This window comes from Eublepharis macularius, chromosome 7 (genome assembly GCF_028583425.1).
Source record: "Eublepharis macularius isolate TG4126 chromosome 7, MPM_Emac_v1.0, whole genome shotgun sequence".
NCBI classification, from domain to species: Eukaryota; Metazoa; Chordata; class Lepidosauria; order Squamata; family Eublepharidae; genus Eublepharis; species Eublepharis macularius.
In genome coordinates this window covers 16356510-16377926 of record NC_072796.1, presented here as the reverse complement: position 1 = coordinate 16377926, position 21417 = coordinate 16356510, and the positions used below count along the sequence as shown (strand labels likewise).

The 21417-nt window shown below is 43.3% G+C and overlaps 1 protein-coding gene across 1 annotated transcript in view; it reads left to right on the top strand.

Moving 5' to 3' along the window:
* Positions 1-21417, top strand: part of GABBR2 (gamma-aminobutyric acid type B receptor subunit 2) — a 434622-nt gene that overhangs the window by 311917 nt on the left and 101288 nt on the right. The window contains exon 13 of the mRNA XM_054985745.1: positions 11450-11572. Coding sequence (XP_054841720.1) covers positions 11450-11572 — 123 coding nt within the window. The remainder of the gene's footprint in view (positions 1-11449; positions 11573-21417) is intronic.

Below are 21417 nucleotides of genomic sequence, written 5' to 3'. Positions count from 1 at the left end.
TTTGGGAACTTGTGCATTTGTTTTATGATTTTTTTACCTTGTAACTGTGTTATGGAAGTTCATGAGTCTTGATCGTAAGTGTGATTTGTATTGCTCTGGAGTTGAACTTTGATATTTGTCACCTGCTTAGCAAGAGAGAGTTCATTCAAAGAGCTGGGCCTCAAGACATGCAAAATGTCTTCTTCTGAACTGTGACTCATCTCATAGGCATGCCTCCTTACATTGCTGTTTTATCTTTGGAAGTTTTAATTTTTGGAGCTGAAACCTTATTGCAGCAACTTCTTCTTACATGGCTCTATTCATTATTATTTATTTAGTGATAATTCTTCGCCTTTTCCCATTTGTTTTTGTTTTTAAGACAGAAGAATATAGTGGGTCAAGTGACGTATATTAGTCAGTCAGCCATTCTCTGCAAGTATGAGGAATAATGGTTTCATGTGACCATGCCCAAATGATCTTTGCCAGGTAAGCTATTCTCATTGAGTGCCCTCCCCTAACTCTCGCAAGAAATCAGTGTTGAAATGGAGGAGTATAGGGTCGTACCTGGCAATTAGGAAGAGATTGGGAGGATGAGGGACATGGGGGGCACAAGGGGTGCAGTACTTCACGTGTGTGCCTCCACACACCCCTGCGATGATGTCACTTCCAGGAGTGACACTATGTTTTCGGCTGATTTTTAAAGTAGTGATGTCATCGCAGTGGGACACAGAAGAGTGCACGCCTGTTTGCCCAGGCTGCTGGTGGTGGTGGGCAATTGCCAGGCAGCTTGTGTCCTCCCACCTGTCACCAGCAGTCTGTGGGCAGAGGGGCAAACCAACAGGAGTTTGCTCACCAACAATGGGGTACAGGTACAATCTGGCCTAATTTCAGAAAAATTGTGATGAAGGGTGGCGAAGGTGCAGCATAATACACAAAGGATTTTCACTGAACAAATGATCTACCATGGAATATTCTGGAAGTTATGCTTTGGGTAGGCAAAATTTTATTTATTTAGATATTTAGACTAGGGGTATGCACGTGTATTCATTTCTGGGTTTCAAGGAGGGGGCCGGTTCCATTATCCCAAATTTGGGGGAGTGTATTTACCAATTCAGGGTTCTGTTTACCCCCTTCAGATTCCAGGATTTTGGCCCCTTTCCCTCCATTTCCCTCTCTACCAACCCCTTCTTCCCCAGGCAGCAGGAGCAGGGTGGGAGATAGAGGAAGCCAGCCCCGGCAAAGAGCTGTTAGTTGGTGTCTCTGGTCCCTTTGCATTTTAACTCTGGAAACCAAGTCTACTCTCAATAGCCCTCTAAACTGAAAGAGACCAGAGAGGCTGAGTAGGATCTGTTTGTTGCGAGGCCAGATTCTCTCTCTGCCTTCCCACTCCTGGCTTCCCCAAATCCCAAAACACTCCAAGAAGGTAAATTCTCATCATTCTGGAGTTTTGGAAGTGTTTGAGGTCATTTCTCATATCTCAGAGCTAACTCAAAACAATGAATTTACGTATATTTTTGGCTCGGGAATATCTGAATGGATATCCTTACCTAATCTACCCTAATTTTCTCCCCAGTAGGAAACCAAAGTAAATTCCTTCTCCCAGTCTCCAGTGTACCCTCCCCACAACCCTGTGAGGTAGGGATATATAGGTGGGTATACAACTGAGTAAACCCCACCTCACACCCTCAGACACACAAGCCTTTCACACTTCTGCCACCCAGGCAGGTAAAGGCCAGGAGTCCCCCAATAAATGCCGCCTGTCTGGCCTCCACTACAACAGGCAGAAAGCCCTGACCCAAATCTTCCCAGGGTCCCCTCTCACCTCTTCTAGAGACTCCAGCAGACAGACAGACAGTTCCCTATATGTACCTTCCTTACTAAGCTACATCCTAGGGCTATTGGGGAAAAGGGAACTCGGAGGTTACTTTCCCTCAGTATACGCTGTCACCATTTAATGCGCTAGGCCCTTTCCATGTGACCAGAGCGTTTGTGTGTGTGTCAGATATTTCCCCTCAGCTAGTAACTTCAAGCCAGCCAGGTTTCAACCAAACAAAAACAGACTTTATTCATAAGAAGGAACATAGGAGTGAATGGATTTTAAACTAATATCATACTGGGATTAAATAGGAAAGATTTCAGAATAAGAGAACAGATTGACAGGTTTCTGCTGCCTCTCTGAGCAGCATCTCCAACCCTTCTTCCGCTCAGTCTCTCTGAAGCACTATTTTCCCTCCAACAGACTCTAACTCAAATTGAACCAGCATTCTACCCACTCCCATTTGCTGTCTCTCAGGAGGGGTGGAGCTGGAGCCAGTCTTGTCCGTCACAGTAGGTTAGGAAGACTGGCCAGAGCTCACCCAGCAAACATCTACAGCAGAGGACAGATTTGAACCTGGTTTTTCCATATTCTAGAACAGCACCTGAATCAAGCACCACGCTGGTGGCAATTACAGAAACATAGTCTGGGGACCCACAAAAAGGAGGGTGATTTGGGGATCCCACCCCCCAAAAAACGTCTTCTCCAAGTTCTCAGGAGCTTGAACAAACTAATGTTTCCTCCCCTGCCTCTCTTATTTTACTTTAAATGATGTTCACAAGGCAATCCTAAAATGAGTTATTCCAGTCTAAACCCATTGATTTGCAGTGTCAGTTTCTCTCAAGGTCTCATCCCCTCGAGAGCATATTCAGTGCTCATCAGCCCAGCTTTTAAAGAAGTTTTTACTTCTGGTTAATCCACATAGTGTCACGTTCTGCATACCAGAGGAAACACCTCTCTCGTCTATGGTGGCTTGTTTTTGATACCTTTTTTGTCATCTGTGCAGGGACAGCTAATTCACTGTAAGATACAGTGATTGGTGTTAAAAAGCAAATGCTTTAAAGTCCTACAACTCAGCCATCCTTCATCAGATTTTTATGAAATTTGGGGCAAATTTTGATTTTTTTAACGAATAGAATTTTCATGTTGTAAAAGGCTAAAAAAGCATACTTTGAAAATGGCTTATATGATCCCCTTGTAACTTTAATTTCTTGTGGGAATTTTTGGGAGGCCCAATCAATGAAGAGAAATTACCTGACAAATGTAATAATTCAAGTCCAAGGTGCTACTGGACTTGAATCTTGCTCTTCTACTGCAGACCAACATGGCTGCCTACCTGAAGCATAATAACGTTTATGTTCACAAGAAACCATTCTCGCCATTTAACTGGCTGACTATTTCTTTAGGTCAGACTCTCCAATCAGCTCTTAAAGTGGGTTTCACCGTGCATGGCATACTAGAAGAGCTGAGTTCCTGAGTGAGCAGTTAGCCATGCTAATCTGGCAGCATCTCTAATGAAGACTCTATTCTGTGTTTTGTTGCTGGGAAGCATGTTTGTCAGTAAAGAGATACCCCGTAATGTTTCTTCTAATTGACCCCAGCAAGCTCCTGTCTTGAAATGGTAAACTGGGGGCTTACTTGTGAGTAGGTTCTCTTGAAGGCAGGTGCCCCAATCTGCTGTTTCAAGCAGTGACTTGGAATGCTTATCAACAAGTGGCTTGTCTGTCAAGGAAAAGAGCTTCACCCAGCATGTTAAGTGTTGTTTGGAACCTTCCTCCTGAATGCAAGGAGATGTATAGACTAGAGTGCTAGAAAGACTCCAGTGTGCATCTTTACAACAGCAGAAAGAAGGGCAAGGGGAGACAGTATCCTTCTATATCCTAGAAGGGAAGCAGCTGATGACACGACTTAGCAGTTATTACTCCGGGGGCAGGGGGTCCCTTGTTTATCTGAGAGTCTCTTTACACAAGACCTCTTATACGAGGACACTCAAGTATAGGGAGATGCAATGTTTGCCGAGAAGCCTATTTCAAAAGACAGAGCCCAAGGCTCCGTCATTTTCAGCTCTCGGCACAGAGTCCCGAAGGTTCTGCCAAATTAACAAATGATCTCAGCGGGCTCAGTGTAGAGAGGTGAAACTGTCGGAGCCTTCCGCTCTGTCTTTTTGAACTAGGCTAGTATTGCATCTCCCTACGCTTGAGCGTCCTCATGTAAGAGGTCTCGTGTAGAGAGACTCTGAGTGGTAGGAAGTTCCAGGGACTTTTTCTACAGAATCCATTTCCTTTGTGGTAAGAGACTGTTGATAAGAGAGTAGATTTACAAATATACAAGCATGGAGGAGTATGCAAATACCTGGGTAAGCAAACCTATTCTTCAGAACGTCAACACTTCCCGCACCTCCTTCCTGAAACTCAGTTTTTTGTCTTCTTGACTGGCTGTATTCTAGCTCCCACCTGTTTCTTCTTAGCCCAGTACACAGAGGCAAAACACTGTCTCAGCTCCTCTATCTGGCTGGTAGATAGGCCTTGTCATCTTGTATACATTAATATCCACGAGGGAAATGACACCGCTATGATTTATCAAATGACTAAGAAATACCTTCTTTGAAAACCGATAACATTTTACTTCATGCATACTGCAGAATAGTCTCAACAGTGCAACCATTCATTCTTATCTTTCAGATTCTTCGTGCACCTCAAATAGGCATAAGACCAGGATCACCTTTGTGTTGTCAGAATTCCTGATTGCACTATCCTGATTTAACCATGTGTGGTTAAGTTGATACTAACCCTTGCAGTCTTAGATTTTTATCTCTAGGATGGGGCAGCCAGCTTAACTGTGTGGCACTGTAGGGTTGAAAGTATTGGGTCTGGATGCGATCAACTCTGAATTTTAAGTAATGTACGAACGATGCCATGCAGCTTTGTCCTGGGCATCCTCGCTTCTGCCATCTCGTCAACGTATTGCTCTGAAGCAGTGTTCTGAGTTACAGGCTGCCAAAAGCCTTTGTCCCTTTCTTCTTCTGCTGTGGTTTGTTGACATGCGTGTTGTTGACAAGGTTTAGACATGTGTCAAAAGGAGGCTGTTGCTGTCCTTGCCCAGGACTTAGGTTGAGGGACTGCAGGTGTCGTCTTCAGTGGATGTTGCTGATGCAGGGTGACAAGGGAAGCGCAACTTCCCGAACAAGAGGTTTGTGATTTTTTTTTTTTTGCCATGTTGGTAGGAATTTCTGCGAAGGGGGCATATCCTGCCCTCCTGGTTCCATCTTGCCATTTCTCAGTGATTCAGATTCTTTCCTGAATTGTGCCTATCGTGATGACAGTCTGGAATTTCCAATTCTGAAGGCATTTGTGTGAGTGTTAGAAGAGTAAACTTCTTTACTATATGTTGACTGCTGCGTCACAGTGGATTCTTCATTCAGACTTTAGTTATTAATGCTAAACAAAGCTATATTCAAGACTGTAGAATGCAAAGCAGATAGAGAAAATACCACCCTACTACTTTACAAAGAGCTTTATAGGAAGTAGGACAAGGGGATACTCTGTCAAAGTCTTGGAGAGAAATCAGCTGGCGAGACACAGCCTAGCAAATTGTAATCCAATTGAAGGTACTACAATTGGTTGCCCCACTTTCCGAGTATGTATAGGGCTCCAGTGCCTTCCTCTCTAAAGCCAATTTCCTTGAGAGAAGAGTTACTGTACTGTAGTGTTCTCGTTCTACTTTGTCAGCAGTTTGAAATTCTACGACTTGGTCTCCCTTCTAAGCTCACTCAGCCTTTTAGTCCTCACCATTACTTCTTACCACTAGCCGTCTATTTGGAAAGCAAGTGTATAGAGGCTCTTCTGTGCATTTAAGCATATAGATCCTGCTTTTGTTCAGCAGGATCATTGGATGACAGCCAATCAATTCTTTGGAGGTGGGAAATTGGGGTTGGGAGGGCCCATAATACCCTGCCCCAACTGAGTAAATGGGAGCTTATCAGCACCACACACGAACCTCAACACTCTCCTTCTTCTAAACCTGCAACCTAAGTCCTGATGAACTCTCTTCAAATCTTATGTGTGTAAATGTGCAGCCATCATTTTCCATTTGTGCCCCTTCACAAGTGCTCTCACCTCACTCAAGGTGCAGAAGTATTTAATTTTGATTTGTTTTCAGTGCAGAAACCTGTCCTGAAGCAACCTGAGATAAGTGCCTGGGGCAATGGATTCTGGATACCATCAGACTGAGAAATTGTTAGCTATTTAATCAGGGCTTTTTTTCAGGCGGAACGTGGTGGAACGGAGTTCCGGAACCTCTTGAAAATGGTCACATGGCTGGTGGCCCCGCCCCCTGATCTCCAAACAGAGGGGGGTTGAGATTGCCCTCCGCGCTGCTGAGTGGTGCAGAGGGCAATCTAAACTCCCCTCTGTCTGGAGATCAGGGGGCAGGGCCACCAGCCATGTGACCATTTTCTCCAAGTTCCACCACCTCTTTTCCCAGAAAAAAAGCCCTGCAGCCAAGGATATTCTTTTAGCAGGAGTATTTCCACATTCTCTCACCATTGTCACCTAAGAACATGAGGTCAGCAGCATCACATGTATAGACCAAGTCCATCTATGGCAGTGGCCAACCAGGTGCCTCTGGGAAATTCACAAGCGGGGCATGAAGGCAACACCCATCTCCTGTTGTTTGTTTCCAGCATGTGATCTTCAGAAATTCATTGCCTCTGAACATACAGGTTTCATTGAACTGTTGAAAGATCTATTCTTATTGGATTTGTTCTAATCCTTATTAAAGTCATCTAAGTTAGCGGACATCACTAATTCCATATGTACACTAGTTCACTAATTTCCATATGAAATCTATCAACCTTACAAAAAACTTGCACAGGTACAATCTGCTATTAAGAATAAATGGACATAAATCCGACATTCAAAATCACAGCACTCAAAAAACAGTGGGAGAACATTTTAATCTTCTAGGACATTCCATTGCTGACCTAAAAGTGGCTGACTTCAAACAGAAAAACTTCAAGGATAGATTACAATATGAGATTGCTGAATTTGAGTTCATTTTCAAGTTCAGAACAGTGGAACTCTCCTCCTGGGGGTGGGGGAGGGGGATGAATAGAGAGGTAGGATTCTTCTCTCACTACAGATGCTAATTTCCAGGGGTCATTTCATAAAATAAGAGCTGCAGGAACTCATTAGCACAAGTCATTTGCGTATGCCATGCCCCTTGACATCACCAGAAGTGTGTCATTAGCATAACTGATTTGCATATGCCCCACCCCCTGACGTCACCTATCCTGGTTGTTTTGGACCCAATCCTGGCCGTTCAGGGCCGAAATTGGGCCCAAAATGGCAAAAAGGGTCTGAAAATGGCTGAAAGGGGGCCCAAAATGGTCTGATGCCCAATCCTGGCCATTTCAGGACCAATCCTGGCTGTTCGGGGCCTGATCCTGGCCATTTCGGCCCTGATCCAGGCCAAAATGGGCCAAAAATGGCCAAAAATCAGGTAGGCGTGGCCACCTGTCATGTGACCTTTTTGAAGAACTACCAGAACTATGTTCCTGTGCGTTCCCCCTCAAAATGGGCCCTGCTGATTTCTGCTCTAATCAAGCTGCATCGTACCTTTACATCCTGACTCTTTCCTTTGCTTCACCCCTCCCATGTCCTGACTGGGATATAAAGGTTCAGGGATCTCCACTCCTCCCTGTATCTGAAGAAGAGAGCTTTGACTTTCCAAAAGCTTACACCCTGAAAATCTTGCTGGCCTCAAAGTTGCCACTAAACTCAAATCCTGCTGTTCAATTTGCATTGTGTGAAAAAATGTTGTCCATCCTGACCTGAATGTGTTTGATGTCTGTTACCCTCCCTTCTCATATTTAACATTACACCTACAGGTAAGAGAATGGAGGAGGAGACTGAATTAAAGCTCTGAACTTCTCCATTCTCTTGCCTATTTTTTATAGACACTGACTCCAAGAAGCAAAAATGGGGGTTCCTTTGAATTTCCACTGAGGAACTTAGAGAAAGAAAGGAGAAGGGCGAGGTCCTCCTTACCCTATTTCACATTTTCATCAGCAGGAGATCATTCCCAGAGTTTTATTTTTAAAATGTTATTTATAGTCCACCTTTCTCACTGACATAAGTAAAGCCTGCTCAATCAGACAAAGGTCCATTTAGTCCAGCATATTGCGGCCAACTAGAGTTGCCCTGGAGGGTCAACAAACTGGGGGTGGAGGCCAGGTCTTTCATCTGATGCCACCCACCTCCCCAGAATCTCCCCAAATGGTTTAAGATCTGTGTGCTACTTCAAGAATATAGCCCTAAGCTCTATGATCTTATTAAGTTTTGAGATAAGAACATTTCCCCCCATAATTTTTCCAGGCTATGTTTTCCAGACCTTCACACCTCTGGTTCTTCACTGTCCACTCTTATTTCCATATCTATCTACTGGGGGGGAAGGGTGTTAGAAAGACGATTTTTCGGTAGAGATAAAAATCACCATTTTCAATAAAATGGATTCTACCAATGTGCTACTAAGAGACCATCTGCTGTAAATATACCAACATATGGCAATTTACATTTCAGATTTTTTCCCTAGCGTTGTAGTTTACTTCAAAATAAGAAAAATAGAAACCTGCTGCTTAAAATGATAATACATGAATTAGTAGTATGTTGGCACAATTTTCATAGTAAATGTGCCCCTTGGTGAATTGGGTGTAATTTCATATTGCTTAGTTAATGAAATGCACATATTTCAGGAATAATGAGAAAAATAAAGTTACTTTATTTTCATAAATAGCATAGTACAGTATTTACAGATGTCAACATGTCAAAGAAGGGTAAAATGCTGATGGCCTTCAAGAAGAAAGAGCAAAATAAAAATAATAAGAAAAGGCAGATTTTAGGGAACAAAACAACCTGAGATGCTTATTTGGCCCTAAAATAGCTGCAGAAGAGTAGAGGTGATAGGGTTCAAGATCACATTGCTGGGCTTCAAAGCGGCCTTTCGTGATTGGGAAAATGTTGTAGGGAGGAAGAGTTACACATACACCCCTGTACAGTTCTTCGGTGCCCTAGCCCAAATACATATTTACCTGTCCTCATGACTCTAACACATCTGGAATTCTGATGGCAAAAGTCTAGCATCACTTGTTTTATCCCTGTACATAATTTCACAAAGAATAATTTATACTTGCTTCATGCCCTTCCTTTATGGCAGTTTGGTGTAGTGGTTAAGAGCTCAGGACTCTAATCTGAAGAACCAAGTTTGATTCCCGTCTCCTGCATTTGAAGCCAGCTGGGTGACCTTGGGTCAGTCACAGCTTCTTGGAGCTCTCTCAGCCCCACCCACCTCACAGGCTGATTGTTGTGGGAATAATCTTACTATATAATTGAGTAAGCGTGTTTCAGACAACTCACTTTATACCCTGGTGCACCACCAGAGGAAAGCCTAGGTAACTCACCATATCACTCCAGAAAACATGCCATGGTGGGAAGCCCAGGCAGGGAACAGGAGCAGAGCAGGCGGCAATGTCCACCACCACTTTAACCCAGCTAGTATTAGTACCGGAGCAGGTGGCAATGCTCGCCTCCTTCAGCCAGCTGGTATTAGGAGTGGAGCAGGTGGAAATGCCCACCCCCGCCTTAACCCAGCTGGTATTAGGAGTGGAGCAAGTGGCAATGCCCGCCCCCCTTCAGCCAGCTGGGATCAGAAGCGGAGCAGGTGGCAATGCTCACTGTCTGCCTTAACGCAGCTATTAGGAGTGGAGCAGGTGGCAATGCCCTCCTCCTTCAGCCAGCTGGTATTAGGAGCGGAGCAGGTGGTAATTCCCGCCCCCCACCTTAACCCAACTGGTATTAGGAGCGGAGCAGGTGGCAATGCCCGCCCGCCCTGCCTTAACCTAACTGGTATTAGAAGTGGAACAGATGGCAATGCCCATCCTCCGCCTTAACACAGCAGATATTAGGAGCATAACAGGTGGCAATGCCCACCCCTGCCTTAAACCAGCAGGTATTGGGAGCTGACCCCTCCTTAAGCCAGGTGATATTAGGAGCGGAGCAGGTGGCAATGCCCACCTCCACTTCAGCCAGCTGGGCTCAAGAGCAGAGCAGGTGCCAGTGCCCCCCCCCATAACCCAGGTGGTATTAGGAGCAGAGGAGGTGGCAGTGCCCACTCCCACCTTAACCCAAGTGGTATTAGGAGCAGAACAGGTGGCAATGCCCCCACCATTAAGCCAGCTGGGATCAGGAGTGGAGCAGGTGGCAATGCCCACCCCTGCCTTAACCCAGCTAGTATTAGGAGCGGAGCATGTGGCAATGCACCCCTCCGCCTTAACCCAGCTGGTATTAGGAGTGGAGCAGGTGTCAGTGCCCACTTCGCTTCTTCCAGGTGGGATCAAGAGCAGAGCAGATGGCAATGCCCGCCCCCTTCACCCTGCTGGGAACAGTTGCAATGCCTGCCCCCCTTTACCTGACCTGTATCAGACGTGCAGCAGGTAGCAAAACTGACCACCCCTTCATGTTGCTGAGATCAGGTGTGGAGCAGATTACAATGCCCACCCCCCTCCTTCACCAGCCGGGATCAGTGACGGAGGAGGAGAAGGAAATGCCTGCCTGCCCGCTCTCCCCTTTCTAGAGCCTGTTGTATTTTTTCCCACAATGGGCTTTGTTCCTAGTAATAACATACTTTGTAAACTGCTCTGAGTGGGTGTTAAGTTGTCCTGAAGGACAGTATGTAAATCAAATGTTGTTGTTGTTGTTATTGCTACTACTTGTGCACCGTTCTCCTCAGTGCCATAATGGAGCCTACTTCATCCGCTTCCTCTGTTTTCACTGGCAAATTGGTGACCAAAAGGCTTTGCTGGCCCTAAGGTTCATAGTGTATTTTTTTTCCCTGCGCAAATCCAGCTTTGCTGCCTCTTCAGCTTTTTGGTTTGGATTTCTCCTGCCTTGACTGCTACAATCTCCATTCCCCTGACATCCCACCAACAACCCCACTGTTTGTGCTTTCTTAGAATGTCATGAGGCAGTGTGTGAGAAATTCAGTGTGCCTTTGACCTTCTGGGCACCCAAACACAAAGCCAAGGTCTCAGCCTTGTGCATGCTGCAGAGGACTCCTGTATCACGGACAACAAGTTCTCATGATGTAGCAAAAACCTGGCACAAAACGAGAGCTTTTGCCCCTGCGTGTTCAGTGCATATTGAAATAATTGGGGGCAGGTTGTGAAGGGGACTGCCTGATTCCTTCTTTTGCATTGGAAATGTCATTTTGTTAGAAGTTTGAAAATAACTCCTGCTGTAACTGTAGCTTCTGCTGAAAGCTGTAGTGAATTATTTCAGAATGTACCAAAGAACAAAAAGGACCTGAAGTGTGAGTGCGTGAGAGTGCGCTGTCTGTTCCATTGTCTTTGTTTGAGATGATTTAGATATGTCTGTGATCATCACACAGTGCAAGAAAACAAGGAAACAAAGCAAATGTAGTTTGGCAGTTGACCAGTTCCTGTCTTCCATTATCACAGAGATCTTTTCTGTGCATAATTAAAAAGCCTTGTTAGTGGCGGTACCTGGCTTTATTTATAGCACTTAAGGTTCACAGAAATCTTAGATTTGAATGGGATTGCTTGCCTATGCTCTGTTTTTTTTTTCTTTCCTCTCTCTCTAGATCATTAAGGACCAGAAGTTGTTGGTGATAGTTGGCGGGATGCTGCTGATAGATCTTTGCATCTTGATTTGCTGGCAGGTTGTTGATCCCTTGAGGAGGACAGAGGAAAAATACAACATGGAGGTATGTCATCACAGCAGCTTCTGTTTATCCATTTGCTGTTGAGAATCACAACGCAAAGCAATGAATGAAAATATATTAGAAGTGATCGAGCAGGGATTGTTTGAGTGAAAAGGAAAGAAAAAAACGCTACTCGTGACGAAAGAACACTGCGTCTGCATTTTAAATACAGTCTCGCATCTCTGCCACATTTACGAGTTTTTAGATGCAGTGAGGCTGTAAACACAGGGGAGTTCTCTGCTGAGAGTCTGTAAGAGATGGTGTTGCAATAAATAATACATTTTCAGCCTCCATTAGCAGAATTCATAAAGACTACAGAAAAGATCTCTATGCAAAGCTAAGTCTGCATTACTGTCGTGGATCTACAGTATTATAATTTCACTATCCATTAGTTTTCTTGACCCAGTTCATTCATATATAATGACATCCTTCTTTAATGTCATCTCAAGAAAGGTTACCCTGGACATATAAAAGGTCAAGGATGGCAGGACAGCTTGTGTGCTATTTGACTAATTGGGCTTTCCAGCTGTGTGTGGTATCTTTATGGAAGGAATGCCTTTACAATATAGAAGACCTTTAAAAGCGGAGAAAACGGTAACAGTCTTTAATGAGAGGGTTCTTTGCATGCGGTGGCTGAATATCCTACATGGTATTTGTGTGATGTGAGATATAAATTAACTCAAAATGGAATTTCTATCTCGTATTGTTTACATTTTGTGGGTGTGATGCACCCACATGCAAGCTTAGGTCCTCAGAGCCAAATTAAAATTACCATTTTTTACTAGATTGCCATGGAGCCAACTTGTGTTCCATACAGCAGCTGTAAAGAATGGGTTCTTTTTTTAAACAAAAAAAAGGAGAGCCCAAACGAGCTTGGAATGCTGCCACAGGGCCAGAGAGCACTCCTGCCCCCCCCAGCTGTTTTCCTGTGTGAAAACAGTGGGGGGAGATTTCCTGTTTCTGCTGTTCCGTGTGCACAGAGTGCTCCATGTGGAACAGCAGAAATGGGTAAATGTCAAGGCAGGAGTCTTCCTTCCTCCTGCAGTGGCATTTCCAAGCCCGATTGACCTCGCCATCCCTGCAGCTGCTGTGTGGCTGTGGGGCACAGGATTTGGCTTCATGGTGAACTTGTAACAAAAGTACCATTTAGTTTGGTTCTCACATTTGCTTCTTTGGGTGGCAGCCTTTGTCCAACAGGTGAGGGCTTCCTTAGTGGGAATAAAATCAAAAAGAGTCCAGTAGCACCTTTAAGACTAACCAATTTTATTGTAGCATAAGCTTTCGAGAATCAAGTTCTCTTCGTCAGATGCCTGATACAGATACTGGCCAAATACAGAAGAGCAGGAGAGAGAAGAGAGGCGGCAATTAGGGGGGGAGGGGGAGGGAGCAATCAAAACATTCCTTTGCTAGTATATGTAAACATCTCCTTTTGGTGTGTGTATCAGTTGGCTTCAAAGGAGTTTGCCCTGTTAGTTTGTAGCAGCCAAACAGCTAGACCATCCAATTCCAATGTAGTATGGGCCTTCGACAACCACAGCTCTCCCTGCCAGATGCATCTGACAAAGAGATCTGTGGTTCCCGAAAGCCCACACCAGGTGCCACTGAGCTCCCCCAGACCCCACCTCTGTAAAGGAAATCTGTTACCTGTGGTAATGTGATAACCATTCATAGTCCCTATTCAGTCCCAGCTTGACAGAGTCAAATTTGCATATGAATTCCAGTTCAGCAGCCTCCCATTGGATTTTGTTTTTGAAAGGTTTCTGTTGAACTACAGTGACCTTTAAGTCTTTGATGGAATGTCCTGGTAGATTGAAGTGTTCTCCCACTGGTTTCTGGACGTTTCCATATCTAATGTCAGATTTGTGTCCATTTATTCTTTTGCGTAGAGGTTGGCTGGTTTGTCCAATGTACAGAGCAGAAGGACATTGTTGGCACATGAGGGCATATATCAGATTGGAGGATGAGCAGCTGTAAGAGCCAGAGACAGTGTAGTTGATGCCATTGGGTCCTGTAATTGTATTCCCTGGGTAGATATAGGGGCAGAGCTGGCATCTGGGTCTGTTGCAGGGCCTGGTATCTGTGCTGGTGATTCTGCTGGCCGATTCATGATTGTAAGTGAGAAGTCGTTTAAGATTGGGGGGCTGTCTGTAGGCAAGGAAAGGTCTTCCACCCAGGGCTTCTGAGAGAGAGGTATCATTTTCCAGGATGGGTTGTAGCTCACTGATGATACGTTGGATGGGTTTGAGCTGGGAGCTATAGGTGACAACCAGTGGTGTTCTGTTGTTAGTTCCTTTAGGTTTGTCCTGGAGTAGGCTGTTTCTGGGTACTAGTCTGGCCCTGTTGATTTGTTTCTTCACTTCATTTGGTGGGTACTGTAGTCCCAAAAATGCTTGTTGTAAATCTCTTAGTGGGAATGAATGCTTTTTCTGCTGTGACTCTGGCTCTTTAGGACAGGCTCCCTACTGGAATCCATAGGACCTGTCTGTTTGGTTTTAGGAGGCAATGTAAAACTCTGCTCTTTCAGTGAACCTTTGAAAGAGTATGATGATGCTGGCTGTGGATTGGTGGTGGTTGCAGCTCTTGCAATTTGTCGTTATGCATTTTATATTTTTAGTTGATTATATTTTAAAGTGATGCAAGTATGACCAGAAAGGAAAATGAATAATCTTACATCATCTACTCATGGTTCCTATATTCTCTGATCAAGTATATCAGAATTCCCATTATATAGTTGCAAAGGTAGCATGCTTGGGTAGTGTTTGATTTATAGACCAAACATATGCTGGACATGCATTTACTAAGAGTTGAGACATGCTTGTATAGGTTTTATGAGTCTCTGTTGGTTCTTGAGCAAGATTCGGGTCCAGTAGTACCTTAAAGACCAACTATATTTCCAAGGTATGAGCTTTCGAGCGTCAGAGCTCCCTGGTGGTTGTTTCAAAGCGAATTAAAGCATCTGAGAATCTATCTACCCAATGTACTCCAGCTGACAGCTCACACTGTTGGCTTGAGAAAGCTGAGTGCAAGATGCGTGAGATACCACTCTAAACATTAGTATGTCATGCAGGAAGAAGCCAGACACGTTATGAATTGTATTAGCATTGTTCATACTGCATGCCATCGACTCACAACTTTTCCTGAACCTGTGACAGCCAACTTCTGATTTCTTGGGGGCTATTTCTTCAGGTATGAACCAGAAGATTTTTGCTTCTGAAACTGGCCTGCCTGTGGAATTTCATTATAAAATGAATGCCATCTGCCACTAAGGATTTCAGCATTGCAAATCACACACACTTATACATAAAGTGAAGACCATCTCTTTCTCTTACAACTTGAGAATATGTTTTCTTTTGCATACGACTGAAATTATGGGTGAATATTTTTTAGTGTCTTGGGTCAAATTTGTTAAGATACTAGGAGCCAAGGAGGACAGTGGCATGTTAGCTCAGTGGCAGAGCTATATGCATTGAATAAACTTGTAACATGAGCCCCTTCCTACACACATACTATGATTACCTCCCAAACATAACAACTACTGCATTATGATTAGTGAAAGAAAAGTTTCTATTTTCATTCCGGAATTGTCTACCTTTCTGAAATCACACCATGACTCATACTGGGGCTTTTCTACTATGTACCGAAACCACCCACCTGAAGAAGAATCCTGCAAAACTTGCTGATCATTTTGTTATGTTTTGGTTAGTCCGAAGGTCTTTTCCAACCAATGATTTGATTTTTAAAAAACATTTTAATGAATCAGTGTAGCTACAAACCTTTTGTAAATATGCCAGTTCAGTTTTGTAATGGGCTTTTTCATTGCAAAATCCTTAATTAACTCGCCAAGGTCAATTTCTCTTGCAAGTTCACACTCAGTAGCCAAAATAGATAGGTGGTGTAACCATTCTTGCTTTATTGTAGCTGCTGGCTGTATCCTGGATTATTTTGTGCTTTGCTCCTCCCACCTTTGCACAAGGAACTCTTGGATAGGTAGTGCTCGAGAGAGCACGTCACATAGAGAAGGACAGGTCTTCCTGTCTCTTAAACGGCAAATCCATATTTAACTGCTCGGCTACTACTTTAGAGAGATCTGAGCCCTGGTAAACTGTACCCCACCCCGATGCTTTAGTTCTGACTGCCTGACAAAGTAGCACCAACTAGTACTAGGATAGATGGACAAGCAGTTGGGCTTGGTATAAGTCGGCTTCGTATTTTCATATGTTTAGGTGTAAAGAGTAAATCTGGACTGGGCTGCCAGTAAGTCATTTGTGTTTTAAATGATGCTATTAGACCTCATATACTCATCAGCTCACAATCAACCATATACTAAATATTTCATACAATTTACCTTGCATTTCACAACGTAGTCACAATTTATCATAACTTCATTGTTCATTTTCATAGCCCAGTAAAGCTTTCTTACCATTCTCTATAGCTCACAAGATAAAACAGTGTTGGTTCAAAGTTTTTATCAATATATCCAATTCTTAATGTGGCCCAAATCCGAGTATGTTTAAAACCAGAGATTGGAATTAGAAACAGACAAGACAAATTTTTCTTCAAATCAGAAAAAGTCCCAAGTTTGCAGATAAATCTGAAATCTTTTAAAATGAGGGAGTTATCCCCCCCTCCCCGATAACAGAAGCAGTGCATGTAGCTTTAAGAAATGAATGTCCTTTCAGTGACCACTGCTGGGTGACCACAACAGTCTCGCCAGCCTTGGTTTATGTCAGTAAAAGGTAGAGGGAGGGTGCTGGGCCCTTTCCAGGGCTATTTTGGCCTTTGAAAAAGTACTCATTGAGGCCAGGCCTGGCAGCAACCACTGGCAACTTGGTTCCATACAATTTGCATGACTCTCCCAGGCCTGGCTGCTTGCTGTTGTTCACCAGCAGCCAGTGTGGTGTAGTGGTTAGCGTTGAAATTGCCACTCTCTCATGGAAGCTCACTGGGTGACCATGGTTTTTTTTTTTTTTAATTGTACTGATGTATGCCTTATATTGCCTCCACGTACAATCTATACTTCATGTACATATACATATAGAATAAATTTAACAATCCATACATCCGATACAAACTTGTTTTCCCCATCCCCCCAGGAGGAACGACCATAAGAATCATCTGCTTTATATCTTTAACCATGAGCACACTCTTTGGAGTTTCATTAATATAATTTGGTTGGTCTCTCCTCCTCTTATCCATCTTATATATCTAGACCATTTCTTCCTTATCATTAACGTCTTATTTTCCCATGTCTTATCTTGTTTTAGTATCGATAAAGTGTCTGATTGGATCCATTCATATAAATACCAATTCCATCTTTCCGAAGTCCATTTAGAGGCATCTTTCCATCCATACGCTATTACAGCATGGGCAGCTATAATGATGGCTTTTAACAAGTACTGTCTGTTTTCCTGTACTTTATTATTCCCCCAGATGCCCATAAATAGGATCTCCCCATTTAAATTTATCTCAGCATCGCAAAGCTCCTTTACCTTTCCCAATATCATTTGCCAGAAGACTGTTACTTTAGCGCATTCCCACCACAAATGAGCATAGTAGCCTTTTATTCTATTACAATGCCAACATTCCGATTTCATTCCCTTGATCATATAGGATAATCGGGAGGGAGTCCTATACCATTTCAATATTACTTTCATCTCCAGTTCTTTAAATTTTTCCATTTTTATTACACTGGGTGACCATGTGACCAATCTCAACCTAATGTTCTTCACAGGGTTGTTGTGAGGATAAAATTGAGAACAGGATAATCATGTCAGGTACTTTGGTTCCCATCGTGGAGAAAGGTGGTGTATAAATGAAGTAAATAAAAAATAAGTATAGCTGACTATGGGAGGCAGATTAAAGGTTGTTTGCTTGGTGAGTGGGAAAAAGAGAAGCAAGCAGGGAAAGGTGAGAATATGGAGGTTGCCAGAAAAGGCAAAGAGGAAATTGTGTGAAGAAGGAGATACGGGGGGGTGGGGGGGAAGTAGAGTTCTCTCCTGCTAGTCCTTGCAGGTTTCCCACTGTGCAACTGGGCCTGGCAGTTTTCCTGGGTAGAGGCTGTGCCAGGAGGAGAGAAGGAGGGAAAACTGAAGATGGAGGAAGAGGATAAAGGTAGGTTGGCTGGTGGGTGCAAAGAAGAGAAGAAAGCAGGAAAAGAGGAGAGGCTATGGGGGCTTTCAGGGAATGGAAAGAAATAGGAGGAGAAATGAGATGGCCCTCCTAAGTCCTTGTGGATTCTCCGCTTGTAAGTATGCACACGCAAATGCACACAGATACATGCATACAGAGCAGGTAACGTAGAAAAGAATTGCCTCAGTTAAGACAAGCTGATGAATGTAAATGATTCATTTATGAACCGGTGAAAATCATCTAGACTAAGGAGGATCACTTCACCTGTGCATTTAAATTAATTTTGGCCTTTTTACTTTGAGCAACAGTTCATAGCCATTTCTTTACCTTTTAAGTACTAGATGTGACTGAGAAGCTACGTCTCTTTCTGCCCAGCAGTCAACAGCTGCTTACGCTGGCTTGTAAATGATTTACTAATCTTATCCAGTCACTAGAGAGAGAGGAGCCTTCCCCTCTGATGTCTGTGAACTATTAGTCTCTAATTTAATCCCCATCTTTCCTTTTAAAGCTGTGGCAGGGCACAAATCAAAAGGATCAGAGGCATCAGAGAAGCTGTGGCCTTGCTTATAGGACTCATAATACTGATAATCGTATATCATGAACTCAAGCAGGGCTTGGGTTTTCATGTGTGTCTGTGCGCGCGCACATGCGCATGTGTGTATGGTAAAATAGGGTGTCTGTGTGACTTAGACATGAAGGAAGGAAACTTTGCAAGTCATGGCAAACGAGGAGAGATAATGATGGGCATAGAACAAAAATTACTGCACATCTATCTCATATTAAAACATCATGAATCCAAGTTCATGCAAAGGAAACAGACTCCAATTTAATTCCATGTGTTTTCAGGCAAACATGCCATATTTGTGTCGGTTACGAGTCTGAATGTGGCCACAATGTGCTTGATTTTTCCTCCTAAACATATAATATCCCATTAATTACAAGTTATCTGAGAAGGGAAAGCTGTTAAGGGAAAAAAAGATTTATTTAAGAAATGTAATTGTTAGTAGAACTAAATTCAGTGATAATGATATAGATAAATGGATTTCCAGGGTATGAGCTTTTGACAGTCGAAGCTTCCTTGGTCAGTTATGAACATTACTACCCTCTCCCAAGCAGGAGGAAAACATTCAAAGATTCTTTGAAATGTGAGGGATTTTTTTTTAACTTCACCCAATGTGTTTGAAACACTGCTCGTTATCAAGGGTATTTTCTAACATTGTAAATGAGATTTCTGCTTATCTGACCATGGAAGGTAACATTTCATGAAACACACTGGGTGAATTTAAACAAATCCATTTCCCACACACGTTTGGATGTTTTTCTTGCTTTTCAAATGGACTGATGTAGTTCTTTTTTTTTCCTGGAAACAAAAAGTGCCAGTACTTATATACAGGTTTGTGCCAATATCCACCAATTCCCCCTTCAGGACTAGGGAGAGCACCCTCAATACCAGTAAGTACCACTGTAAATTAAAAAAAATAGCCCTGGATTGATGTAGTTCTTTTTGGTTTGTTCTAAATGTTAGTACCCATGCAGACTGCCATATATGAAGAAAGACAACATTGCCGTACCACATGCAAATTCCCCCATTGCACATATTGTTTACCTGCTTCCTATGCATGTCTTTAAAACACAATGGTAGAAAAATGTCTTTCCTAGACTTTGACTGGATTATGATGTCACAGAGGGGAAGTAAAGTCAACTGATGGCAAGAACAAGAGAGGGCAATGTAAAAAACTAGGTGACTTCTCTGAAAGGAATGCTGAAAAATAATTGAAAACAGGAGGCATGCTGAAAAAATGCAGGCAACTGACTCGTTTCTACACTGCTGTATATGATAGTGAGACACTGGAGAATGCTCTCAGTTACTATTAGCCAAGCTGTACTTTTAACAAGGCAAGTAGACCATGTATAGGTTTTATTACTGCATGCCAACAGGCAGTATGTTTTAAAAGATTCAATATAACTCTATTTAATCCTTATTACCTGTTTCTCCAGCTGCTGTTTTATCCATCCGTTTCCAGTGTTTCTCTTTTCACCTTGCTTTGCTTTGACAGCACACATATTTGTGTATCTTTTTGTGTACTTGCAGCTATCTTTTGCACAAGATGTCTTTTTTTAAAAAAAGAAAAGAAAAAGAGCAACATATGTGATTAGCACACCTCAGTTTCTTTTAACCCTACCTGGGCTTAAGTAAGCTTTTCAGTAGTTCATTCCCTACTGGAATCACACCACAGATTTAAAAAATACTGTATTACGTCTTGTATTTAGGCACACGAAGCAATGAACTTAATCCCATGCAGCTAGATGCAAGTCTGTTACCAGGACTGTGTATGGACTGTAGTTCTGTGAAATACAGAAGAATGGAGTGCAGTATATTCAGCCTTGTGAGAATCTTTCCTGTTTCTTCACCTCAAAAATGGCAGCCAGTTAATTTGGAATCATACAAGGGAGCGCTTAGAATAAGGCCACAACTTACTTTACTGAACGTTACTGCAGTAATGCAGATTGGTGGCAGCCGTACATCCTCAGTAATATCTAGGTGCGAGCCTAGCTGCTTAGAAACTCTTAGCATTTGTAACAGATACAAACAGGGGACCTTCAAGACTCACGGGAGGTATCCATCTTCCCCTTCACCCTCCAAGCTGTCCGTTCTCCAGTCAGTTTGGCTGCCTGCAGCATTACCCCCCTCCCCTTGCCAGGCTCACATTACAGCAGCTCTGGCTCTTTCCTGTTCCCTACCTTCAATACCACCCCCTCTGCCTGAGCAGCTTATGTGGTGGTATGGGCGGTAGTGGTGGCAGAGGCTTCTGCTTTTCCTACTTGCCCAGCAGATGAGGGGCAGGGTAGCTCCCCCCCAATGCACTCCCACCTGGCTTAGGGGGTGGTTCCTCCTCCCTTTCGTTTCTTCAAAATGGCAGCCAAGATCTCATGATGTCGTAATGCAAGATCTCGGTCTCCCCCTCCCCCAGTAGTTTAACATTTTGATTTTTTTTCTTTTTGGATTTTTGTGCAAACATCCGCCTGCTCTGTATCTGACTCCACTGTGTGGGTTTAACAGTCTTCACACCACGATCCCAGTTCAGAGTTAGATAAAGGATTCCAGAAGTCAGATGTCATAATCATGCATATAATATGTAGTGCTGGAAATGAGTCTTCCGGTTCTGGGATGGCAAGATGACACGATCATTGTGCAACAGGTAACTTCCGGCTGGACCCAGCTGGCTTCCAAAATTCACTGAGTTGAGTGGTTGCTCTTTCAGTCAAGAGTCATTGGAAGAAAGGGACCATTTTCCATTGTCCTGCCTCTCACAGCTGTGAGTCCAAAGAGGAACCATATGAGTGGGCCAGATGATATGGTTCCTTTCATATTTGGCTGCCATTTGCCAAGGAGGGGTTGCTGTGCTCTGAGAAAGAATTATATCGTGTTCCCCTATCCCTGTCTCCAGATAAGACTAGAGCATAGGGGAACCAGACCAATGGGAAGCTGGCTTTTCATTGCATCAATAAACATGCAGATCAGGCCACAGTATTCATTTATTTAGAACAAAATAGATGCCTCCTTTCCAGGAACCTGCATGACAAAATAAAAATAATAATAAAAAGAAAACATTAAAAAATAGTCATTGAAATCCAGCATTGAAAACCTAGTCCTGTATAAAAGCATAAAAACAGACATTGGTAGTTTAAAAGAACAGTTTCCTGACTAAACTAGTGTT